The sequence below is a fragment of the Lytechinus pictus genome, chromosome 7 (assembly GCF_037042905.1).
Source record: "Lytechinus pictus isolate F3 Inbred chromosome 7, Lp3.0, whole genome shotgun sequence".
Lineage (NCBI taxonomy): Eukaryota > Metazoa > Echinodermata > Echinoidea > Temnopleuroida > Toxopneustidae > Lytechinus > Lytechinus pictus.
The window spans coordinates 13,479,385-13,506,777 of NC_087251.1; the positions used below are offsets into that span (position 1 = coordinate 13,479,385).

General features: G+C 36.0%; 1 protein-coding gene across 1 annotated transcript; it reads left to right on the plus strand.

Annotated features, from left to right (window-relative positions):
• Window positions 1-1,992: 1,992 nt before the first annotated feature.
• LOC129264923 (uncharacterized) lies at window positions 1,993-27,111 on the plus strand. Its single transcript, XM_054902888.2, has 10 exons — window positions 1,993-2,273; window positions 11,368-11,705; window positions 12,918-13,062; window positions 14,035-14,141; window positions 14,710-14,851; window positions 15,753-17,443; window positions 20,293-20,398; window positions 20,958-21,215; window positions 23,668-23,748; window positions 25,193-27,111. The coding sequence occupies exons 1-10, from the start codon at window positions 2,243-2,245 to the stop codon at window positions 25,345-25,347; spliced, it is 3,054 nt and encodes a 1,017-aa protein (XP_054758863.2). The 5' UTR covers window positions 1,993-2,242; the 3' UTR covers window positions 25,348-27,111.
• The last annotated feature ends 282 nt before the right edge of the window (window positions 27,112-27,393 follow it).

The following is a 27,393-nucleotide window of genomic DNA, read 5'->3' on the forward strand; positions in this document are numbered from 1 at the left end:
TTTAGAGCTGGGGAACTAAGTGTGAAAATTACAGTAAACTTTGAAGTCCATTTTCTCTGAAATGGGTTTGCACCGTCGTATGTGTGATACAACGGTTCGGATGACCGCCGATGATTTAAAAACATTTTGTAATGGACTTCAATTTGTTATAATAGAATCATCATTAAAAAGAAAAAAAAGATTCAAATGTTCCTAAGCTATTAGAAATTGGTTTCTATATTATACCCCCTTTACACCAGATGAATTTCCCGCTACGTTCTTGAAGTTGAGAAGAAACCCTAGGACGTGGCGCCAACTTTGTTTGATATTCTTGAAAGATGTGAAATTTTCATGTGCGTGCTACGTCGGCGCCACGTTTTTGTGAAGTTTATACTGCACGTGTGGTGTGCCCACTATTAAAGCTTATTCTGCGCGCAGAACCGGTCCTTGCTGCATCGAAACGGTTCCCGCTACGTTCCGACTACATCCAGCAGATTGCGCGACTTGCTTTGTCTCGTCAATTTAGACGAAGCGCCAACTGATACCCCATTACACCAAAGCTACATCCTTGCAGTTCTCGTTGCGTCAAAGAAAAATAGCCATGACACAGTGTGAACTGCTATGGCGTACTGAGAGCGGAATGAGAACTGTTGTTGAGGTGGCATAGTCTGCATGATCTCCGCAGACCAATTTTCTGCCACATGGACTTTGAACATGTTTAAAGTCCAGGTAGCGGGAGCGCCGTGACCGCCGTCTGAACAGTGCATAATGACGCAGTAAGGAGCTACTAACAACTCCGCTGACGTAGCATAGACGTTGACACTTGGTTGAAGAACGTGGCAACAACTCTGTCCATGTCTACTGTACTTTTTCTATTTTTGTTGACGAAAAACCAGTAATATTTTGGATAAAAATGTCATAAAAATGTACACATATAAATGTATACACATGGACAACTAAAATGTCCTATAGTATATGTCTGTTACCATGGAAATGATTATTGATGTACAAGAACAATAATTCCAGTGATAAGCGTAATTGATAATATTACTTTTTTTAACAGGATGTATGATTGAAAAATGAATGAAATTCCACTGGCTGCCTCTGTCCCCCATCTCCAAAATGGATTTCCCTAATTTTAGTACCCTTTTCACTTGGCAATATTCATACTATCATCAAAACTCCAGTTAAAATAAGTGGTATTCTGTGATTTTGGTGTCTAGGTATAGCTGACATTGAGGGTAATCTTATTAGTTCAAATGCAAGCCAATAAATTTACATCTTTATCACTCAATTGCTGCACATTCTATCAAACATGAATATTTGCAACAATTATTATCTGTTTGTTTTGTTACCATAGCAATGCATTGAATGAGTTTTCTATCCAAGCAAACTCTCACAATTATCTCTAATCTTTGCAGATTTTAAAAATACATTATACAGTGTACATGTAATATATAGTTTGGTGCAGTTTCCTTTGTTCAGAATTATGAAGTATGGTCTTGAAGTCTTGCTGCCATTTTTTTTTTCATCAGAGTTAATTTGGATGTTATGCTCTAAAGGCCTATATTTCTTTATCTAGATCTATTTAAAAAAAGAATTCATGATACTATTCAATATATGTTTCCTTTAATCAACCAAGTGGACATGTAAGAAAATAATAGCAACGAGCAGGATTTCTCTGTTTGCTTGAATTTATCGGCTCATAAGATTATAATCCTGATGCATAGGTGCAGCCATGATGTTTTGTTTGTTTGTGGCTCTTTAATAGTTTAATTCTCCATTGCAGAATTGCTGTGGAGTAACTAAAAGTCGCCAACATAATAAAATGGTTGTGTCGATGCAGGGCCGATAAATGGTTGAACACTACTTGTAACTGTTTGAAAATTTATGTTGGAAAATGTTACCCCTCCTAGATGACGTGTAAATTGTAAATCCAGCTTGTTTATGGTTTCTCCTGCATGATTTGAATCCCTACAAGTGTCTGTTCTCATCTCATTATCTTCCCAATTTAGAGATTCCAAGGCAAACTCAAACCCAGAGAGATGATGAAGATGAGACATAATCAATGTGATGTTATGGCAACTTGCATGTACCTGAAGAGAAATAAGTATGCTGCTTTGATTGAGCAATCAGCAGACATCTTCTATTAAACCATTCTTGCAAAAGGGATCTCAGCAAAAGATATATTAACAGAGAATAAAACTGAAGACAGGATTCAAACCTTTGTTGCAGTTGGGGACATGATGAAAAACCTGTAGACATGGAAGTCTCATCGGACTTATCAAATTCGTGTAAGTATTCCTGCTATATTGAACTTCTAGCTATCTTGCACATTTTTACATACAGAGATACATGTACATGTAGATAATCATTCCCATTTTCTGCAAATATTTGTAAATTAACTGATGTGAATTCTTCTTACTCATTCAGTTTCTGTAAACTTTGAATTGATAAATCATTGTTAAAATCATGCAATTTCTGGATAGTTTTGCCAACAATGAGACAAAATTATTGGTTCATAAAGAAGAAAAAGATAACATAGAAGGAGGAGGAGGGGAGAGTTTTAGGGGGGAGATAAGAGAGGAGAATAAAGGGTTCTAAAATGTTGTTATAAAGAAAAAGTATAGTGAGTTCTATAAGCACAACAGAAAAACTTTAGCAATTAAATCAAAAATTAAGACTTCACTTCAAAATTATAACTGCTTTCCATTTTCACTAATTTATGAACTCAAAACAGTGCAATTCATTGGTGCAGTTACAAATTACATGTACATGTAGCTGTAGAATGATGCGTAGGTTTGATGTTCGAACCCTTGTCACTACTTTCGACTGGTTTTAAAGTCTGGTCCCAGATGTATCTGATTAATAATACACATGACCTGTGAATTGAACTTCTCAAGATATTCCATTGTATTACATACAAAATTGTTGAATAGCATTCCATATATGAGCTAAAATCATGTTCTACTTTGTCATCATTCGAAAGAAAAATCACACATGTACTTGTATGTAAAGGTAGATTTTTATGTTCTTTTAATTTTTTTTTATTCATTTCGTTTTACATCGTTCCTTGACAATTCTCACTTTGTTTTCTCTGAACTTTTTTTCCTTTCTCTTGTTTTCTCTAGTGTCTTTAATATGCATGTAAGTTTTGATCATTAGAAAGATGGGAAACCCCCAGGAAGCCTTTGTGGTTTTTTGTTATTTTCACATAAACTGTACCCATTATCCATTGAAAATATGAAAATCACATTCGTTTTTCAATATATTTTTTCTGTCTTTTGAAATATTAGATAGAAAGCAAATAAATGAACAAAATGATTTAGACGCATTCATTGGACAGTTTCACCACTCTTTAGTACTGATTGTACATAATGATTGATATTTTAAGCCTTTAAGAGGATTTGGTAGTAAATGCATGGTCTCCATGCTCAGATGGAGATAACCAAGACAGGATACAACTCTCTTCTGTGAACATTAGCATCTCTATGCTCATATGAAGATATGCTGGTATGTACATGTACACCTCTTGAAGATTTCCTTTTTCAGCGGGACTACAAGTGTGCAAATGAGGGTGACCAGATTTTGAGAGTAAAAAATGGGACACTTTGAGGCCAGATGTTAATGAATTTGAATTAAACCTTCCTAGGCTGCTGCCCCTATTTTCAAGTTATTTAATAAGATTGAATTAAAACACTTTTTTATGTGATCTAAAATAAGTTCGCAAAGATGTGAACATTAATTTTGTGATAGCATAAGATTACTTTGTTCATCATCAGTTTTTTGTCTCACCTGTAAAGCAGAGTGAGACTATGGGTGTCGCTTTTCCGACGGCGGCGTCAAAGTCAAATCTTAACCGAAGGTTAAGTTTTTTAAATGACAGCATAACTTAGAAAGTATATGGACCTAGTTCATGAAACTTAGACGTAAGGTTAATAAAGTATTGCTGAACATCCTGCCTGAATTTTGAGTCACATGACCAAGGTCAAAGGTAATTTAGGGTCAATGAACTTTGGCCAAATTGGGGGTATTTGTTGAATTACCATCATAACTTTAAACGTTTATGGATCTGATTCATGAAACTTGGACATAAGAGTAATAAAGTATCACTGAACATCCTTTGCGAGTTTCAGGTCACATGATCAAGGTCAAAGGTCATTTAAGGTCAATGAACTTCGTCATATTGGGGGTATTTGTTGAATTACCATCATAACTTTGAAAATTTATGGATCTAGTTCATAAAACTTGGACAAAGAGTAATCAAGTATCATTGAACATCTCATGTGAGTTTCAGGTCACATGACCAAAGTCAAAGGTCATTTAAGGTCATTGAACTTTGGCCATTTTGGAGGTAATTACGTGTATTTGATTACTGTCATAACTTTCAAAGTTTATAGATTTAGTTTATAAAATGTGGATAGGGGTAATCAAGTATCACTGACAAGTCTTAGGTTGCATGATCAAGGTCAAATGTCATTTATTGTCAATGAGCGTAATATTGTATCATTATATGAATGATGTTTTTGTGAATAATTATTTTATAGTACTTAGTTTTCAAAGTCAGCACTGCTGCTATGTTGAATCGCGTGATGCAGATTAGACTGCCAGAGGCGCTCCACTTGTTTGTTCTATCAATTGCGGTGTCGCGAATTTACGTGCTACTGCGCTCATTTTTTTTTTAGACATGGTAGAGTATATATTTAGCTTTAAAATGATACCAATTTCATGACAATATATCTCTCCATTCAATTCATTGAGATATGGAATGTTAAACCAAATGAAAATGGAAATTACAAAACTACATTTTTATGGGGCGAGTTCAAGAAGCATGGCTATATACCTGTATTTTAATGATTGATTGAAATAAATTTTGAATTTTTTAATTCAATTAAAAAAAAATTGCTTTATTTCAAATCAGATCGTAGGTCAATCGTAATGTGTGTGGTGGTCTTAATATGTACCAGTAATCACAGTGTGAATTATCATTACTCAGTCATGAATCTTTCACATGACTTGTATTTGATTTCAAACTTTGAAAATGTTGATGGGGGAAACATTTATATAAAAAAATAACAAGGTCCAAATCCCAGCTGTGAATTTAGAGGAAAAAAAACTAAATTGTACATAGAACTTTATTTGTACTATGGCCACACTTTTTGTTTCTAGAAACACGGTTTTCAAATATCTTCATTTCAAACTCCTGAATATTTCACTTTTTGAGAACCAATATTGTATTGTTCTGGCAACGATATTGTTTCAGGATGTTCATCACTGGAAATGACTGAATATTTCTTGGTATTGGATTTCCTGTGCATATATTTACCATAATCAAAACATTACCTTCAAATTAAAGGAGGAGATATTTGGAAGATATTTGGTGATCATTGTGGTTACATGTAGAATCAATGACTCAACATGAATGTATTGTTTGTTAGTTGAAATGTCTCATTAATTTGAAAGCAAATGGAAATGAATTTAGATTGCATGGAGTTGTACATGATGCTAAAATGATGACTAGTGGAAGGTTAAGTGTATGCCACTCACTGAACATGGTCAAGTTTCAAGATTATGGCATGAAATCCTTGTTCCAGTGTTATTTTTTTGTTTGTGGAGCTGCTATTAAAGGGGAATCCAACCCAAATAAAAACTTGTTTTTATAAGGAAAAGAAAAATCAGACAAGTTGATAGGTGAAAGTTTGAATAATATTGGACAAACAACAAGAAAGTTATACATTTTTAAAAGTTGTAAATATTGGTAATCACTATACCCATGGAGACTTCAAATTGGCCGCATATGGGATGGCATAGTGATGCAAGGCAAGGACTACTCTTCCATGTACTCCAATACATATTATGGCTAAAATGTCATTTTTCCCAAATGTTTTATTTTTAAAATTATATTTTTCTTTCATGAGGACATAAAACAATATACTACCTGGGTTATATTTAGATTACTGCCCCAGGGGAATGGGTACTTAGGAGAAAACCACAAATCCCTGATAATAAAGTACATGGCCTATGGGAAAGTTGTCCTTGCCCCTTGTCATAATTTACTTACCCAGTTGCCAATTTGAAATGTACATAGTATTAGTGATCTCAATTTTAAAGCAGCTATAACTTTCTTATTGCTTGACCGATTTCTTTAAAACTTTCACCATTCTGTTTAATTTATTTTTCTCCTTCCCAACACAACATTTTATGGCCAAGGCTGGATTCCCCTTTAACCCTTTGGCGCTGATGTTGAGATGTTGCGCACAAAGGTCAACTCAGACCATGTTGGGGGAATCAACATAGAAATCTAAACTTTGGATTAAGTTTTTGAAATGTCATCATAACTTAAAATATAATGCACCTACATGTAGTTCATGAAACTTGGACAAAATCAAATATTACTTAACACCCTGCAACCTGTTTGAGTTTCAGGTCACAATATTAAGATCAAAGGTTATAGGGTCAATGAACTTTGGTCATGTTGGGGGTATTTATTGAATTGCCATCGTAACTGAAAGTTTGTAGATCTAGTTCATGAAAATTGGACATACATACTGGATCACCGGAGAAAGGAAACTTTCAAGCTCGGAAGTTACAAGTACCGATAATTAGTGCTGCCACCAAACGGATATCCGAACGGTTTTCATTTTTCGGGTTCGGGTAGCCGTGGACACTGATTCACCACTTTCCTGTCACAAAAACTCATTAAATTTAGTAAGACTCACCAACAAAATTTATAAGTTTTAGTCGCCAATATAATCACCAATATCAATTAATCTTCTTCGGTAATATATTCCCGCCAAAAATCATCGTTTTTATATCAGTTTTGAAACATGACCTTATATCAGTTTTGGAGCATGACCGTCCGTGAATGGAGTAAAGTTCCGTTCTGACAACGATGGCGATTTTACTATGGTGTCGCTTAAGATCGTTTTTCTTTCCCGTCTTATGTTTTAATGATTTCAAATGCGTAACTCATCGTATATTTTCTTACCTCGACTTTCAATGCGAGTGAAGAATGAAGATAATTTGAAACCATTTAAGCGTCAAATAAATGTTGATCGGGTTACTCGGGTGTGTCATGTTGTTTCTTGTAATTTATTCATCAAATGCAAAATGAATTCTACTTTTTCTCACAGCAGCTTTGGTTACCAATGAAGATGATTATTTTTGAAACTATGAAAAGTTGAAAACGTCGAATGAATGTTGATTGCGTGTGTCATGTTCTTTCTTGTAATTTATTCATCAAATGCAAAATGAATTCTACTTTTAAAAATTTTTTTGAACTTTTAAAAACATCTTGTTTGAACAGTTTAAACGATAGTTGTTAGAATGAAGGTATTAAACATTTAAAGTTTAAACAGCGTCAATTACGCTATCAGGATTTTATTCGATTATTTTAAAAAATCATATCTTTCCAACAGAGGCGGAGGTGAAAAGGGGCATGTCAATGGCCACCTTCATTTTCCAGTTATTCCAGATTGATACTTTCAACTAAAATTAAGTTCACCGTAAATATGCTGTTTTACGTTTGAAGCAAAGCTGTTTGGGCCCGTCATGTATTTTTAAACAATTGTTTGAACTTTTTAAAACATTTTTTTGAACAGTTTAAACGATAGTTGTTAGAATGAAGGGATTAAATTTTTAAAAGTAGATTAAACATTTAAACAGAGTTATTTTCAAGTTAAAAGTGTGGAGGAAAACTTGAGAACGTATTTCCCTCCTATCAAAATATCCTTGACTGGCAAGAAGTTGACCTAGAAATAAATTTAAACATGCCTGTTAATCGAGGCATCTGTTCAGCTCACCAACTCAATTTCATTTCGACTTCTGTTTTAATGTGTACTGTCAATTATCATGATACTGATTTACTGGTGATTATGATAAATGGCGGACTTTGTTAGTCTATTTGTGATGAATGATAATGAGAGTGAAACTGAAATGAATGACGATGATGATGAGTGATGGCTAGTGAAAATGATTTTATATGATTATCAAGATTGGTGAAGATGTGGTCTGATTACAGTACCACAAAACAGCACTCACATGCAAATAAAAGCAAATTTCAATATCAACAAAATTGTGCATAAAACTTAAATCCCATTTTGCTATTAAATATTGCATTGTCTTACATACATATGTTTTTAAAGCCCATTTTTGGTAGAGAGGCTCTCCAGTAAAATGTATTTAAGTTTCACCTAACATTCCAATCTTGCAAAATTGTAGTGGCTATCAATTCCTTTCCAGCTGTCGATTAACTATGTAAAAAAATGAAATTCATATTTTTAAATATTTAGCAGAATTAGCACCATATTTTGATTGTTTTCATTCAATCCCAAAGGATATTCAAGCACTTACTATCTTAAAAATTTCATAATATCAGAAAGATACAAATTATGTACCGCATGACAACACAAGGAATATGAGATCAATATGACGATTTTGCAGTCTATGAAAAGTCATTATTCACAGTTAAACAGAAGAATACAAACTTGTTAAAGACTTCAGTGTTCATCAGAGAAATGTGGTTTAATGAAAAAATAAATAAATTCTATTCATAAATCTGTGATCAATGCAGGTTGATTTTTCTAGAAAAAAAAAAGAGTACAATAGTACAGATATTAAAGCCTGCAGCCGCTTTAGAAAAAAAAAATGCAGACATCGTTGAAACCTTTTGTTACGTCACATGTCTTTTGTGTACGTGCGCATGAGGTGTTTATGCCTTGCCTCCTGTTTTTTTCTTTCCTTGTTTAAAATATACAAACTACATATTGACATGGGATTTCACTACTGTTATTGTACAAATTAGGGACTCCTCGTACATGTATGTGCACAGTACACATTGAAATATAGTATTGTGCCCTTTCCAAACAGTTGATTACCCCTCTTCTGGTCAATACCACACACAGGCAAGTACTTCAGTGTAGTAAAAATGTATAGTTACAATGAATTTTTTTAAATTTAGGAATATAGACAGTGTTTCAAGTTGGATTAGCGGTGGTAAGACAGCACCTGTATATAAAGTGTGCATACATGTAGCCATGTACATATACTGTATTGTTATTTATTTGATCTTGGAGATAATGTACATGTACTGGTAGATTCAAGTACAGCATGTACTTTTAGTATCTTTTCTTATAATCCATGAATACTTCACTTGTGGGTGATTAACCTGATATTTTATTCAAAAAGTGGTCAAATGAATATTTTTAAAAAGCATGTTTACTAATACTATTAGAATATGATTTCAACCGTAGAGACTGACTTTTCCACATCATGCATATACCTGTAATTATGAAGTGGTAAAACTTATTTAGTGGGAATCTGTTCAGTATAACTGTGAACTCTCCATGTGATCTTGGTAGCAATGTTTACGTGATCATCTTGTGAATCAGTGGACTGTGGTTTTTAAGATAATTTTGCAATGTGTACCAGTTCTCGAGTGACTGTATTATGACGGAAGGTCTACAGTCGCACATGAAGCGATCTTCACCTGGGGGAATTTCTTATTGTCTGCCAAGTTGATCTTAGATCTTGAAAACTTTCCTTCGCTTTGATTAAATAGCTGAGAAGCACATATTTGTGATTGTTTCTATCTTATGGTAAACTGTTGGATAAAATATGTGATAGAAAGTTCTTTCATGAAATTCTCCCCTGGATGTACATGTACTATAGTGTTAAATGCTATTGTGAAAAAAAATGAACATGAAGGGTTCACATCGTACCTTTTTCCCTACTTCCCAATGCAGAGGTTGTTTCCATAACAACTGAACTACATGTACATGTACCCATCTGGTTGAAAAGTGCTGCTCTAATTGACTACTGTGCTGTAATGTACATGTAGATTACAAATACAATGCCCATCTGATCTTAATGAGATGATGTGAACATTTTGTTCCAAACCAACAGTAATTGTGATGTCTTTCTACAGTTTTGGGTATTTCTATGTTGTTTTCTGGCTAATGAACCATTGTTATACATGTACATGTATCTCTTGATTCTCTTCAATTGGTTAAAGATGTTGCAGGGGCTGTTTCTACGATGTTAATAACCTTTAAAATCATTTTGTTTTAAGCTATTGATGAAGTGAGTGATTTGTGTGCAGTACTTGTACATGCTTCGTCTTTTCAACCCAACTCTTGTGCTCATGGTCCGGGCTGAAAATATTTATATCTTAATACATAGAGTAGAATTCACTGAGCAATATGCCGAAAATTTCATAAAAATCGGATAACAAATAATAAAGTTATTGAAGTTTAAAGTTTAGCAATATTTTGTGAAAACAGTCATCATGAATATTCAATAGGTGGGCTGATGATGTCACATCTCCACTTTCCGTTTTCTTATGTTATTACATAAAATCATAATTTTTTCATTATTTCATACTTGTGTGAATAATATGTCTCCCTTATAATGAAATAAGTTGCAGCAATAAATATCTAATGCACTAAATCAGTTGCCAATCCAATTTTTCTAGTTCTTGGAGGAAAAAATTTGAATAAACCTAATTTCATATAATAAAATACAAAAGAACAAGTGGAGATGTGACATCATCAGCCCACATAATGAATATTCATGACGACTGTTTTCACAAAATATTGCTAAACTTTAAAATTCAATAACTTTGTTATTTGTTATCCGATTTTGATGAAATTTTCAGCATTTTGCTCAGTGAATTCTGCTCTATGTATTTAGATATAAATACTTTCAGCCCGGACCACCCCTTTAAAGTGCTCCCAACACCAACGTTTGAACCCCCTATTTTCAGCCTAAATTCCTGTTCCAGAGCATCACCAATTTAGAAAGCCATAGAAATTCATATTTTTTCCCTGTTCCGGAGACCCTCAAATTTGTGATTTCTTGTTCCATTGCCCGCACAGACTCAGTGCAGCCCAATGGCATATTGCCATTGGCTGCGTGAATTCAATGGATACATGTGTAGCTAGCTCAGCACAGCAATTCGGAGACTGCTGATTGGTTCATCACACAGAAACGTCATGACCAATTTCATGCATATTGCAATGCTGCGAAACAGTATTTATGCCGTTCCAGAGCATTGCGTTTTAGCAATCGTTGATACTAGAACAGTTCCGGAGACCCCCATTTTAAGACCAACGTTTACATGTAGTTTCAGAGCCCCTGATTTTGTTTTTTGGTGCGGCACATAGGTATTATTTTATAATTCGAGTACCTCCCTCCTTCCCCCCCCCCCCCCCCGGGCAACCAATCAGATTTGATGATTTCCGGAGCTTTTAACTGCTAGTGCAAATTTGTTATAGCAAGTTTTGTGAAACAGGCCTCTGTACTTAGAATCCCTCATAAGTTACAAATAGTCATGGTACCAAATTGCGTTTTTTTTTCAGCAATATAGTCTTCACTTTGTTCTTTTAACAGACTCCACCAAGCCCACAATGCAACTTGTCCAGTCCCCTCTGGCTTCAAAGCTCAAAGAACCTATGCGCATCCATGGACCTACCACCAACAGCGTTATCGTTGCTTGGACAACCAGCCAGCCCTGGCCATCCAGTCCTTCCCCATCATCCCCATCCACATCATCATCGACCTCTTCCTCATGGAGTTCAGGAAACAGCCCTTCCTATTCCTTCCAAGCCAACGATCCAGGGACATCCAAGGTAGACCATGTGGTATCCTCCACCAAGATCCTGTGTGCCGTGTGTGGGGATCAAGCCACAGGGCGTTATTTTGGTGCTCAAATCTGCGAAGCATGCAAGGTTTGTGTCTTAGTTTTTCAATTCTTGAACAATGCATGTACAAGTTTCCTTAATGATTCATGAATTGGTCTTTAGTTTTTCATATGTTATTTTAAAGCATGGATGCATACTAATTCTATGTCTTTTGTAAGTATGCACATGAGAAATGTGTGCTTAATTTTGCTTACTGCAATATGGACTGCTATGAGAGGCATGGTTTCTAGACAGCCTCAAGGGGACCGCAACGGGACTATGATGGTCTGGCAGGTACGTTACCCGCGAGCCGAAAGAAACAACCATGTCTCGAATATCAAAGCAGTCCATATATATTTTATGAACTGAATTAAACGTTACATCTACGTCTAGATCTAGACTAGATCTAAAACAATAAAGCCTAGATCTAGTATGCCCTACTCCAGGCTAACTCCAAATCGTACGGTCTGGAATATCAAAGCAGTCCATATTTTATTATATTATTGGGAACCGAATTGGAGTCTAATATGGTAATAGATCTACATGTAAGTCTAAATTCTCCAAAACAGTCTAGATCTATGTCAGATCTAAAATTAAACATTAGGTCTAGATCTATAGTCTTATCTAACCAACGTTAGATCTAACGACATCGTTGTCGTTTAACATAACGTCCCCAGGCTAAATTAACTTATCTTTTAGCTGAACTCGCTTGCTTCAACAAGGCTTGATGATTGATACATTCGTTATGTCCTTGATAAGTTTCCTTTAGTCTTCTTTCCAATAATGTCTTTATTTTTTAACCGAAATACAGTAGAACAAGCAACAGTATAGGATCGGCATCATTCCATCGACCTATCATATCCGCTGCGCGCACCTGCGCATTAAGACTGTAAATGCGCGCACTGTCTAAAAATTTTTATTCGATCGTGCGGATATTTATGGTATCCGCAATCATCGCAGAAAGCAACATTTTGCACGCAATCACATTGGGATCTCAGCCAAATTTAACTATGCCCGTTGTCAAGGGCCTGTTGCCCTTGGTAACCACCTTAGTCTGTTGTTTTTTGGGTATGGTCAAATACATGACCCCACTTTTGACCAATCAGACGAATGGCTTACACGACATTCTTAAATAAAGAGAGGTTTATGATAGAAAATATCCTAGATGGATGCATAAACCCCATTAATTATTTTAACTATTTTGTGACCTTTGGATATTGATTAAGTTCCATTTGATAATTTCACTTTCTATGAATTTAGAGCTTTTTCATCAGAAGCACAAGAAAAGGAGAGCCCACCTTTCGATGTGTGAATAATCAGGACTGCCACATCACCCCCTTTTCAAGGCTGCTATGTCAGTACTGTCGCTACCAGAAATGCATGAAAGCAGGAATGGGCCGAAAAGGTAAGCGCAATAAGCTAATCTGGCAGAGATGTCACCAATTGTTATGCATGATTGAAAGTCATAATTGAATTCAGACCTTGCAGTAAGCTCTCATGCAATCAGTTCATTGCCACAGGCTCTCTTCGTGCTGTATGTCAGTCACTCTTCTAGTAGAGGGAAAATATTTCTGTCATTCTGTAATGATAAATGAAGATGCTACTAAAGAATCAGAAGAGTGGTATTATGTAATGCTTTTTAACTACTGGGCAGTTACATAACATAATCTTTTTTGTATTTTTTTTTTGTATTTTTTTTTCATTCTTCACTTACATGTAATAATGACTATTTGAGCTGTGATGATTTCAATTCAATTCAATATTTTAAGAGCATTATAATTTTTCATGTGCACTTGAAAATAGAGACCTTTACCTTCAGATTGAGCAGGATCCAGGAAAAATGAACCATTTTACCGGGAGTCAACAAAAAATTATTTGCTGTAATACAAGTTTTTCAAAGGAACAGGGAATTCATTACGTCCACATGCCACTGTTATATGCCAGGAAAAACCTGATTACGCTCATCCCATGACTTTGCGCCTTGTTGCTTACGAAACATAATAATACCTTTATCAGTATGATGTGTGTCTCCAGAACATGTACAATTTACAATGTACATGTATTTTCTCTTTATTCATTCAATCTATTACAGATGAAGGGCCTAGCCCTGAATATTTTTTCATAAAACTTTGAACAAACTTTCAATAACAGCTTAATGGCACTTAGAGCATTCAATCTGATTGATTGGTAATAAATATAGTTATGGTGCATCCGCTATTATAGCAATTCTTTACGAAATGGGCCCCAGATTAAGTGGATGTCAGTGAAATTTATATACGTGTAGAGTATCTCTTGTCTGTCCATCTTTTACATTTATTACCACTAGTACATTTATGTGCATTCATACTTTATATCTTCATTGTTTCAATTCTTACAGTTAAAGAGCCCAACAAAGATTTAGCCAAGGACCAAGTCCCATGTAAAGTTTGTGGTGATGTGTCATCGGGTATACATTTTGGAGTGTATACATGTGAGGGCTGTAAGGTAAGTTTGAATCTCTTTGTCCTTTAATACTGTTTACGAGTTTTAAAAGATAAAGAAATTTTAGAAATTTATCACCTGGAACCCATATAAACTTTTTTTTTAATGATCATGAACTTTAGGATGAGATTCCCAGAATAAAGGGAAGTCAGGGTTTGGTGTTTGATGGTCAGGATTAAAAGCATGGTGTCTGCTTTCCAAGACCTATTGACACTATATAAAAAAAAAAAAAAAAAAATCTTGGACAATATATGTCAGTTACTGGTAGTTGTGTTATTTGTTTTTGATTGAATTTTATCACTTAACATTGTGAGTGAAGGTGCGGGAAGACTTTATACTCTCTCTGCTATGACATTTTGTAAATGTCTATTTCTGAATCATAATAAGCATCTATTTTATCTCAAAGAACCTGCCATGGTGACTAAATGTGAGCACGGAATTCCATGATGTGATTTTTGAGCTGGGTAGTCATATAATCTATCACTGGTTTCTGATGAGGGCACTGGGAATCCACTCTTCTCTCTGATATCTTTATTGAATATGATGCTTTTTTTGTCTGCAATTTTCCCAGGGCTTCTTCAGGAGGAGCCTTCGTGATAGAAATACCTACAGCTGTTCTGGAAAAGAGGAGTGCATCATAACATCTGTAACACGGAACCATTGTCGCTATTGCCGCTTCAAGAAGTGCCTTAGTGTGGGCATGTCAAGAGCCTGTAAGTTTTCTTATATCATCCAGCTACCATGCCTTTAAATCAACTAGACTGTAGCTTTAAAGATATGCCGTAACTGCCTTTTAAAGCCACAAATACCACATGAAAAAGGGTGCCTTTGATTTACTACTTCTGTCAACAGTTTAAAAAGTGTAAATCTAGTCTGTTTCCTTGAATAAGGATGGCTGTATTCACCTCACAGTCGCAGCAATCACACTTACCTCTTCTCTCCACTTTGCAAAATTCAGTCCACCTGCTTTCCTCCTCCACTTGCATTTCCTCAAACCACCCATCTCAAATTCGAACCTTTCTAAAAAATAAATCCTGTCATGCCTTTTTGTTCTTCTTGTTATTTGTCTATTTTACATCTGAAAATTCTTGTCCAAGGGGAGGGGCTGTTTTTGTTCAGATACTTGTGGCAGCAAGACCCAGTTTATTAAAGCACAATGCAGCCTTTCAACATTTCTGCAATGACATGAAGGATGCTTGAAATGTTTGCTTTTATATTTATATTGTACATGACAAAAGAAGTCTGAGCTGGATTTTTTTATTCACAATAATGAACTTCCTTTAATGTTATATTACAGTGAGATACTTGTTGGGTTACTATGTTCATAGATATATTCACACCCATGAATTACTATAGAAAGCATAAATGCACATTGTCCATGTATGCACCTTAATAAATTCTGTAATTGCTTGTTTCCCAAAAATGGTTGAAGATTGAATCCTCCAATCATTTAGTGGCCTGTTAAGGTTTTTAGTAAATTGTTTATATTTTATATTTAAAAAAAATGAATTCCTTAGAAAGGCCAATTATTAAATATTGATATATTAAAATATTATTTCATCATTTCATCATATTATTTTAATAAATTTGGTCAATATTGTTGTGGCTTCACAGGTATCAAGTTGGGAAGACACCAGAAGTATAATACTCATCTTGTTGAAGATCAAGGTAAATCCTCAGTAACACCTCCTCTTTGGCCAAATGGAGGAATGCAGAGTGGTTTACAATCTAGCCCTGAAACTTCATTATATAAAGAGAATAGTAATAAGATATCTGCAAGGGATGTTGATCAGCGGACAGAGCAAGAGCAAGGAAACAGTATTCAGAGGGTCTTCAAGCAAGAAGGTGCAGTAGGTGCTACCCCAGCTGTAAGAGAAGCACTAAAGAAGAGCTCCTCCATACCAAAACAATCGAGTGAATCTTGTACACCCCATAGTGGGTTGTCTCCTTTGGACATTCCCAAGCAGTCTGTTAATCAGCCAAGTGTGTCCCCAAGTAATGCCCATTTCCAGTACTTACCGCAAAACTCTCCTTTGCTTGCCACATCAGACAAATGCGCAGAGATGTCTGTTGCACATTCAAGGAGCAGAAGCAATCATCACAAAAAGAAACCCACTTTATCTAGTGCACACAGTGTTTCCTCAAGCCACCCCATGCCCCAGCCACTTTGTGTAAATAACAGTGGCTGGGAAGATCGCAGTTTACCAAAGAATACATTTTCTCCATTGCAGTTTGACTCAGACAAACATTCAACTGTTGGTTCCAAATCTGATTCATCTGTACACCCTCAACCTGGAGACATGGTACTCATTAAAAAGGAAGTATTAGATGCCTCTGCATATTCTCCATACCATTCATACATTAGTAATCTGAATTGCTCCCACCTCAGAGAAGATATTACTGCCAACCACGAGGAACAAGTTGACATAGACACTGCCAGAATTGCTAGTGATGAAAGATTTGTTGGTAATCTAGTTGCTACATCCACAACTTTGACTGAGCCAGATGTAGTTGAAGTTTTGAGTACTATGGTAGAGAGAAATAATGCTGAACATGATTGTCATGTCTCTTCAGATTCTCAATTGATGTCTATGGAAAGTGAATCAAGAAAAAACATTCACACAAATATGTGTGTATCCCCTGCAGGATCAAGTGCTTGTTCTGTGCCTGGTATCTCTCCCCAGAGTAGTCCAGGGCCATCCTGGTATGTTTCAAGGTCACAGACACCAAGTCCTGCAATCCCTGGCTGCGCTGGTGCATCTCCCACTGCATTGCCCACTCTTCCATTTGATAAGTATAAGCAACAAACAGAAGCATCAGATGAAACCAGAGAAGTAGCTTTTACATCTGGTCCAGTTACACCTGTAATATGTGCTTTAGAGGACAGTGAGTATTCACCTGCAGCTACCAGCCCAAGCCATTCCTTCTCCTCCCAAAGTTCACCTATATCTCATTCTGCTAACTCTAGTGTCAGTAGTCCCTTGATGGATCAACTTCAAAATAGTCAGGCTCTTCTTTCCTATGACAGGCTCTACACCTGTCCATTTTCTGGTCATGTTTCCGCCAATGTTGCTCGTAATGTTGCTTTGATCTGCCACAACCTCCTACAGAGGATGAAGAGTGGACATCTGACTGATCGAGTGTTGTCCGCCCAAACAGAGTGGGACCTGATGAAGCACACCAGTGATCTTGGAGCCCTCGAAAGAGACAGCATTCTGTTTGATTTGACACGCAGCATGACTGGATACACTGCGGTCATGAAGTCATTGTTACACAACGAAAACATACGAACAGCTACAGAATACGTAAGTGTTTTTTCAATTTCAATTATCCATTTGTGATATTGAAGTGACTGTCATGTTTTTTTCACATACAAGTGATTGGATTTGTAGTATTTAAATTCTTTTTGTAAGAGAGTATCAGAACAGTGACACGTGGGCATTCTATACATTGGTCGAATCCAATTGAATATTAATGGGCAGTTAATATTTTACTTCTTGCAGTTTGTATCAATTATTTAGAGGAGATTTAATTTCCTGTGGGAGGGTAAAGGCAGAAATGACAAAACATGCTGTCATTTTTTTTTTCATGGACTATATCGTCGTGTCGGTGCAGGAACACCCTTAGCACCACATCTGAGCACCTCACTTGTGCAGAAATGCTCTTATGTCATTCTCTAGTGCGCGCTACCAAGGGCGTTTCTGGGTGCATGCAATGTGCGAAAGTGTGGTGCTAAGGGCGTTCCTGCACAGACACGACGAAATGTATGCTTGTCTTTCTAGAGAGCAAAGCCTGTCATCTGTGTACTGCATTTTCCCTTTATTGCAGAATGGAAGTACAAAATTGATTTTGATTTCTGCTTATTCTATTATTTTGTTTTGTGAAAAGCAAATTAAAAAGTTTCAATGCATGCCCATACCTAGTGCTCTTTTTATGTTTCAGACCATGGAGGTACTCTGTTGTGGGGTTTTCTTTCCGTCCTGTGTTTGTTCTTGTGATAATTAAGAACACTTGACAGATCAACTTCGAACTGAGACCGGGGGGTGTTTCATGAAAGTAGTCAGCACTGACTAAATTGTCAGTGCTGACTATTTTAGTAAAATCCTTGCTTGTGATTGGCTGAGAAGCTCTGGCCTCTGACTGTTACTATGGTAACTGTCAGAGAAAAACATCTTGTCAGTGCTGACAACTTTCATGAAACGGTCAGGTATTGATATACTAGTCGGATTGGCAGTGATCTAGCTGATTTTTTTCTATCAAGGTCAAAGGCCAAAAAATACATACAGGGGGATTATATATAGTTTAATCTATTTTTTTATGTGATAACTGAGGAACTGTTTGGGGAATGAACTTCAAACTTAGTTCATGTTGGATGGACAATGATCTGTGTAGATTTTTATGGTCAAAGGTAATGTTGTAAATCGGATCAAAAATCAGATCGAAAATCGGATCGGCAGTTAAGCTTCTAAAATCGAAATCGAATCGAAAATCGAATCGGCGATGTTTAAAAACAAAGGAATACATCAAAATGTTGTTCGCGGTCGCGCGCATCTTCCTGACAAAGTCACAAAGACGAATGCATTGGAATGGAAGTCGCCAACATGCGCGATCGTTTGGAACATGTTTTAAAGCCAGTGGTTATTGCTTTAAAATAAACCGAGTGATTTTTATTAGAAAGATAAATGAAAGACGCATCTTCCGAGCAAAGGCGCAAAGGAAAATAAAATGAAAATATTTCTCATAGATCACAGGTTAATGAACGATCGGCGGGACATCTTTTAGATGTATTTTTAGGTGCTAGCGATTTAGAATTATTGGAATGATCTCTTACGACGCATCATCTTAAAGTCGCAAGTGCAATGAAAATGAAGTAGAAGACGCAAGCACGCACGATGATTTGAAATATGTTATTAAAATGTTTTGGGTAGCTAGCGTTTTCAAATCAGTTTGAAGTTCACGGCGGGGTCCGCTATCACCACGAGGTTGAAGAGAAGATTTATATCATCATAAAGGGGGTAAGAGAGTAGCGCAGTGAGCTCCGTCGGTAATACGACCTTTCAAAGTTCACGGCGGCTTCCGCTATCACCACGAGGTTGAAAATAAAATGTATATCATCATAAACGATGTAAGGGAGTAACTCAATAAGCTCCGTCAATAGTACAGTCTTTAAAAGTTTATGGCGGGGTCCGCTATCACCACGAGGTTGAAGAGAAGATTTATATCATTATAAAGGGGGTAAGAGAGTAGCGCAGTGAGCTCCGTCGGTAATACGACCTTTCAAAGTTCACGGCGGCTTCCGCTATCACCACGAGGTTGAAAATAAAATGAATATCATCATAAACAATGTAAGAGAGTAACGCAATAAGCTCCGTCAATAGTACAGTCTTTAAAAGTTTATGGCGGGGTCCGCTATCACCACGAGGTTGAAGAGAAGATTTATATCATTATAAAGGGGGTAAGAGAGTAGCGCAGTGAGCTCCGTCGGTAATACGACCTTTCAAAGTTCACGGCGGCATCCGCTATCACCACGAGGTTGAAAATAAAATTTATATAATCATAAACGATGTAAGAGAGTAACGCAGTGAGCTCCGTCAGTAATACGACCTTTCAAAGTTCACGGCGGCATCCGCTATCACCATGAGTTGGAAGAGAAGATATCTATCCTCTTAAACATCGCCATAGATAATACCGCGTCTTTCTCCCTGAATAATGCGACCTCTAAATAGCTAGCACCTCAAAAACAATCTTGAAATATGTTCTGAGCGATCACGCACTGTAACCAGATCTACGCCGATTTTTTATTTTCGATTTTTTCCTTCAAGGGGCATGATCGAAGATCGGCAAGTGATTGCCGATTGTGGTGAAATCGAATGGAATCGGTTGCCGATTGCAAAATCGGTTACAAGCTTAGTCAAAGGTCACAGAGGTCATGATACATGTAGACCTGCAAAAAAAATTTGTTCGTAATAACTAAAGAACCGTACTAAGGATCAACTTTAAACTTGGCTCATGTAATGCATGCAGGTGTGATGATGATATGATCAGAGTTTGCTTTCACAAGGTCAAAGTTCACAGGATGATTATTTGGAGAGTTTAGAATTCATGTACCGGGGTAGTTAAATTTTTGTTCTTTTATTTTCATTTCTCTATTTAGTTGTCACACAATCGGGAATGCAATAGTGGCCTCCATTGGGACAAGTTTAATGAGACTGTTAGTATGAAGATCATTGCCAGTGTTCAGTATATCAAGAAAATACCAGGTAAATATTGTAAATAGTTTATTATAATCTACTATTCAAATGATCAGGGAAACATTTAACCCACAAATTTAGACGGTTTTGATGCTTAAAAGCGAAAGAAGGCTTATTCAGCCTCCCCCAGTTCTTGGGTGTGACAGCACGATTAGGATGAGAATTGTTGCCAGTATTATAATCTTCAAAACTAAATCAATATTTTTTTCCCCAAAAAAGGATTTCTTTTTTTGTGTTCAAAGGAATTTTTTTTAGCTCTCGATCACTATTCAAATGGGATAGTTTTTTGTCAAGACACTCTGTACAATTTCAAAGGATAATGCTTTTTAAAAAATTTGGGATTTTTTTGTGTTTTCTAATGAAAATCTTTGTTTTTCAATTAAGAAGTCATCAATAAAAATTCATCCTCAAGAACCTGATAATTGTTTTCACCACATTTTGTGCATTTGTTGTCATGAATGACCTTGGAGTAGGAGAAAGAAGAAAGAGGGTAGGATGAGAAGGAGAAGAATAGTTGATACAATGTCACCCCCTTGAACCTGATTATTTCTGTTCCTTTTTTCCGCAGGATTTGCATCCATCGACATGAATGACCGTATAAACCTGATAAAGCACAGCGTATTCCCTATTATCCTGGTCCACAAAGCTTGGAAGATGGGTGAGGAATGGAAGTGGATGGAGGATACGTTCTACACTAATGCCTCCCTACGCAGGATGTCTGATGGCTTTAAGGACATGACATATTCTTTCATCAACCAGTTCAATTTGGCCAGCTTTGATAGCATCGAGGTGGCACTTCTCATGATACTGGTAACGCTTAATCCAGGTAAGCTTCTGTTTCTAGGAATGGGAAGGGGGAGGGAGAGAGAGAGAGTGTGTGTGTGTGTGTGTGTGTGTGTGTGCACTTACACACATAGGCAACTGAGGCAAATTGTTCATCGAATTGTTTTGTACTTATAAACACAATTTATTTATGAGTGTGAGCATATCTTCTGGACAGTGGTGTGTTGTGTGTGTGTTTGTGTGTGTGTTAGGGCGGGAGGGTAGAGGGGGAAGATTTGGTGTTTAAGCATTTTTAAAATAACTGATTTCATTGTTTTCTTTTAAGATATATATGATTCATGATTATATTAAGTTAGTGAAAAAAGTGAAAATATGAAATGTAAAGTATTATATGTGATTTGAAATGTTAAATTAAAATGTTATGTAACTATTTGTTCATGAAATCAGAATAAAAACAGTATTCAAAACAAAAAAAACTGAGGACTCACATACTTCACATTTGTAACGAGAACATGCAACAAACTGACATTATCCGCAGTGCAAATTATATGCTTTGTATGTTTGGGTCCAGTTAAAAATTTCTCAGTTAACATTGATTCGGCTGTATCATGAAATTTCATTTGGTCTTCAGTTGACCTCAATCCTTCTAACAACATGGTTTTGAAAGTCTGACGATGTAAAAAATTACAATAAAATTGAAATTTTGATGTTTTTGTATGTCGACTGAAAAAGGGTTTGTGGGGGTGGCTAAACTTCCAATCCCCAGTTCCGCATCCTATGCATAAAATTCTTGATTATGTAGTAACAATAGTCTTCTGCAAATAGATTTGTGTGTTTGTCAGTCAAATATAACTGTTTCTATTCATTACTCTCTGAAAGACCTGACTCAGGGCTCAAAATTTTGTACTCTAAATCGGTAGTCAATAACTGCCACATGTGGCTAGATTGTTATTATGAGAGAATTAGGGATCCAATTGTCGTTCGTCCGTCACAAGCCTTATGACACATAACCCCACAACCGTAAGTCACTTTTCAACCAAACTTGGATGGTAGATGGACTTGGGAGACCTGCATGTTATGCTGCAGTCAGAGGTCACATGGTAAGGTCAAAGGTCATTTTCAGGTCAACGTTAAAGTTTACATGCAAGACTCTCTTATGACACCTAACTCTGCAACCGTAAATCACTTTTCAACCAAACTTGGATGGTAGATGGACTTGGGGGAACCTGCATGTTATGCTGCATTTGGAGGTCACATGGTAAGGTCAAAGGTCATTTTCAGGTCAACGCTATAGTTTACATGCAAGACTCTCTTATGACACCTAACTCCGCAACCGTAAATCACTTTTCAACCAAACTTGGATGGTAGATGGACTTGGGGGGACCTGCATGTTATGCTGCATTTGGAGGTCACATGGTAAGGTCAAAGGTCATTTTCAGGTCAACGCTAAAGTTTACATGCAAGACTCTCTTATGACACCTAACTCAGCAACCGTAAGTCACTTTTCAACAAAGTTGGATGGTAGATGTACTAAGGGGACCTGCATGTTATGCCACAGTCAGAGGTCACATGGTAAGGTCACTTTCAGATCAACGTTAAAGTTTACGTGCAAGACTCTTATGACATATAACTCTGCAACCGTAAATCACTTTTCAACCAAACTTGGATGGTTGATGTACTTATGGGACCTGCATGTTATGCCACAGTCAGAGGTCACATGGTAAGGTCAAAGGTTATTTCCAGGTCAGCGTTAAAGTTTATTTGCAAGACTTTCTTATGACACATAAATCCACAACTAAGTCACTTTTCACCCAAACTTGGGTTGTAGATGTACTGAAGAGACCTGCATATCATGGCGCAATCAGAGGTCGCATGGTAAGGTCAAACATCATTTTGAGGTCAATGATATGACCCATAACTCTGCAACCATAAGTCACTTTTATACCAAACTTGGGTTGTAGGTGTACTTAGGAGACCTGCATATTATTGTGTTTGGAGGTCACATGGTATGGTCAAAGTTCATTTTGAGGTCAACATTAAAGTTTACGTGCAACACTCTTATGACAAGTGTTAAATTCCATCCCAGTCATTTCACAATGAAGTTTCGATACAATTCTGTTGCGTGCCCTCGCAAATCACGATATTTCTGGGTATTTTCATAAGTAGGCAGGACACAAAATCGCTTATGCCTTGTCTTGCTATTGATGTGGTTGTCGAGATTATATATATATTTCTGCAAAATTCTTATACTATGTGCTGTGCAGTGTGTGAAATGCCACATTTAAATTCTAATTTGTAAAAAATGCATTCATTGATTACAATACCTACTGATCCATTCTTTTGGAGCTGGGTCAACTTACTTGGGTGACTGTGCTAGATATATCACATTAACAAAGAACTGTAACTGGAAATACTTGTTGACTCTTTGTCTGAGATGGACCAGTCACCTAGCAAGCCAGCAAACAGTGATGTCTGATTGTTTTTCTTACTCACAGATTTGGAGGGCTTAGTGAACAAGCAGGCTGTTCTTAAACTTCACAAGGATTATCGCACCATTATGCAGAATTACTGCCTTGGTATGTAAAGGTGTTTAAAGGAAAATGTAACCTTGGAAACAAGTTAGCTTCTGTGAAAGCAAAAAAAAAAAGATCAATTACAAAAATTAATGAAAGTTTGAAGAAAAATTGAACAAGTGATAATTTTATGAGCATTTGAATGTTAATATCACTAATTATGTGGACATCTTCCCATTGGTAATGCAACCAACATGTGTGATGTCACTTTGGTACAACTCCCCAAATATTTTCTACATATTTTACTACATTTGTGACTTTTATCAAGTCTATCCATATTTCAGGGCCCTTTTTCATAAAATGTTGCTATGATAGCAAGTCGTGCTTGAATGTCGAGTACCATGACAACAGTGAAAATTCTGTTTTTTGATAGGATCTTCCATTGAAAGGTGATATTCCAATAAGAGTTGGTATTATAGCAACTTTTTATGAAATGGGGCCCAAGTGTTCTTTATTATCCATGTCATGCGAAGACATTGAAAGGTTTAATAGACAAAGCATTAGTTATTTCAACAGTCAAATGCTCATAACTTTCTCAATGTCTGCCCAATTTTTCTCACACTTTAATTGATCTTTTTTCTTTGATTTTTATGTTTTCATATAAGGCAACATGTTTCAAGGGTTTCATTCTCCTTTAAGATTTATTGTTCAATTAATTTTTAAACCTTTTTTAAGCAAGGGTTGTTTAAATTTAAATTTAAGATGATTATATTTATGTTAACTTGTTTGATTTTTTTTAGGGGGAGGGATCTTAGCTTTATTGGTAATAAATTTCTCATTTCTTATCCTAAGTGTCATTAAAAAAAAATGTAAGTGCAAAGAAATTCAATTATTCATCTTTTTATTTCTGCTTCCCCAGCGTTATCTTATGTGTTGGGTTGTTTTTCCATTCTATTGTTTATATGGTAAAGAAAATTCTTGAGGATGACACATCATTTATTGCACTGAGAAGAATCCTATTGCCCCAAAAATGTCTCTGCTCATATAAGGCAGTGACAGGGGTCTTCCAAAAGATGATAAACCATATCATTGAAAATATCTGAAAAGTAAACTTGGAAGGCTTTATGCCTATGAATTTCCTTTCCATTGAAGTAAAAATCTTGTGATCTATCTATGCTTCTAAAGCAAGTCATTCTAATGAGAGTGATGTAATAAACTATTTAAGATAGTCATAACATAGGCAAGCATTTATAGAAAATGCATAGAAACCCACAAACAATTTGACAGCTTGAATTAAGATACAAGGCATATACAGCTTTGCCAATGTTTATTTATCTGTGAATATATTTATACGTAAAATCCCATATCATTGACTTTGTCAGCAGGCTATATACAATATTTTTATCATTCTTTGGTTTGTCATATTGGGTCAATAAATGTAAAATTTCATTGTTCAGATTTTTTAATGGTTTTTGGTATTTTCATTCATACTCCTTTATTTCTCCAGAAACACATGGCAAATTGGACAACTACTTGATCATGTTACAGTTTGTGCCCTATCTCTCCAAAATTGACCTTGTCCACAAACGATCCATACGGCAGTGTGAACATTCTACTTTCTCCATGCCGGCTCTCTTTGCAGAAATAAATCTGTCTTCATAGTTCAATATTGATTTTCTTGAAGAAACAGGGCAGGTTAGTTGAAGACATCATTAGATTCTTCTGTCAGTCAGGTTAGGCAGAGTTGAAAAAAAAAATATGTGTGTATTCTTCAAGTCTTGTGTGTATCAGAAATTGTGTAACAATATTCCTAAATGGATGACAGGTAATCATGTTTGTTTTGTTATCTAGTTGTAGAGTAAATATGATGTGATTACCTAGGATCTGTAGGAACCATTTCTTTAAAAATCTCCTCAAAAAAGGTTTATTTCTTGAGACTCCTATCTTATTATTCCATTATCTAATGATTGCCATTTTTATTTGATAAAATGAATGCAGTCTCAAATTAATTTAAAGGAAACCAAAGGATTCATGTTTGAAGGTAGAAAATGCTTGCACCTTTTGAGAAAACAAGATTTATTTTACTAGTCATGTTAAATCTTTCAAAAATTTACCTCCAAATTGCACTTAATTGAATCTTATTAACTAAAGCACATTAGAGGGGAGGGAAATTTGTTTTCTTTAAACAAAACTTGTTCTGAATATTTTAAAATAATTGAGTGACCATATTGTATGAGGCCATCTTTGAAATTGTAATGTAATTTGTGAATTCAGAGGCACGCAGTGTATACCCAGCTTTGATACACAAGAATATGCAAAATATGGCCATTGTCTAAACCAAAATGAAAATTTGTTTAAAAGATAATTTTCTAATTTGTGTGTGTGTGTGTGTGTATTTGATGTCATAATTGTTCACCATGGAATGAAATGAATCACATTTGTATAATAATTTGTGTGTGAAAAAAATTCAATGAAAGAAAAAGACCGAAGTGTACTATAAAAAACCAGGGAGATGTGCACAATGTGTTTGTGCCTTTTGATTACCTCAAATATTTTTCATTATTTTTTTTAATTATACAATAGATTTTTTCCTGACATTTTGATCGGCTCATTGCTGGTGGCATGTTCTGTTTGACGCTGAGTTGTAAACAAAATTTGTCAAATTGTGTAGTATAAAGATTTGTTTATTGTGACTAGCAATGTTGTTTAGAATTAATTATATGTCAGTGTACAGAGAGTAGTCATTGGGAACTAAATGGATAAGTGTATATGTACTCTTTCTGATTGAAGTAAGCACATGTATTGGCATGCACGTACAGAATGAATACGCAAAGTAGTGTTTGTCACACAAATAATTTTTGCAATGATTGATCCTTATGGACCTGTACACTTAAATTGATATTTTCCATCGCCTGTACACACCACCGTGTAAATGTAAATGCCTATAGATATACATCGTTAAAGGATTGCAGATTTGATACTTACCAGATGCTCTACATCCTTTCACGAGACTCCCATTGTAGCTTTGCCTCCAATGGTTATTACCATGGAAACCTTAATTTGTTGCCATGGTTATTGTCATGGTTAACCATTAATGGTTCATCATTAACATACAAACCATAATTTTGATTAGCTGTTGAGCGATTTTTGCGATGGTAGTTGCCATTGATAACAATTACCATCAGTGGTTTTCTGTAACCATGGAAACCATTTTGTGTGCTGTTGATCGACATTGCCATAGATAACAGGATTCCTGTCAGTGGTTCATAGTGACGGAAACAATTTTGATAGTCTGTAAAGTATGCTGCCATGCTAAATGGAGGAGTCCTCCTTAAGGGTTCACTGTAAACAGTCCAAGGCTTTATCCTACCCCCAGGACTTCAACTATAAAGTATATGTGGGCTCAATCCAAAATTTACCCCCCCCAAAAAAAAAAAAAAAAACACCCAGTAATTGATGCTACATTGTGTGTTACTGTACATCACCAATGTAATCTTCATTCTTGCTCCATTTTATGAGGATCATTTCACTTATCAAACAAAACATTTAAGGATGTTCCCCAGTTAAGTTTGTGTGCACGCTGATCTGTGCGCGCAATGACTTCACAATGAATGAATAGGTGATCCATTCATGTCACGTATCAGCTGATTTTACCTGTGGTCTGCACTCTAACTGCAGATCTAATCTATTATTTTATGAAGCTATTAG

Excerpts from the sequence above, each read along its gene's own strand:
- LOC129264923 (XM_054902888.2), top strand. The coding sequence starts at position 2,243 with ATGGAAGTCTCATCGGACTTATCAAATTCGT. Across the intron at positions 11,706-12,917 it reads AAATCTGCGAAGCATGCAAG|AGCTTTTTCATCAGAAGCAC; the intron begins GTTTGTGTCTTA and ends CTATGAATTTAG. Across the intron at positions 23,749-25,192 it reads TATGCAGAATTACTGCCTTG|AAACACATGGCAAATTGGAC; the intron begins GTATGTAAAGGT and ends TTATTTCTCCAG.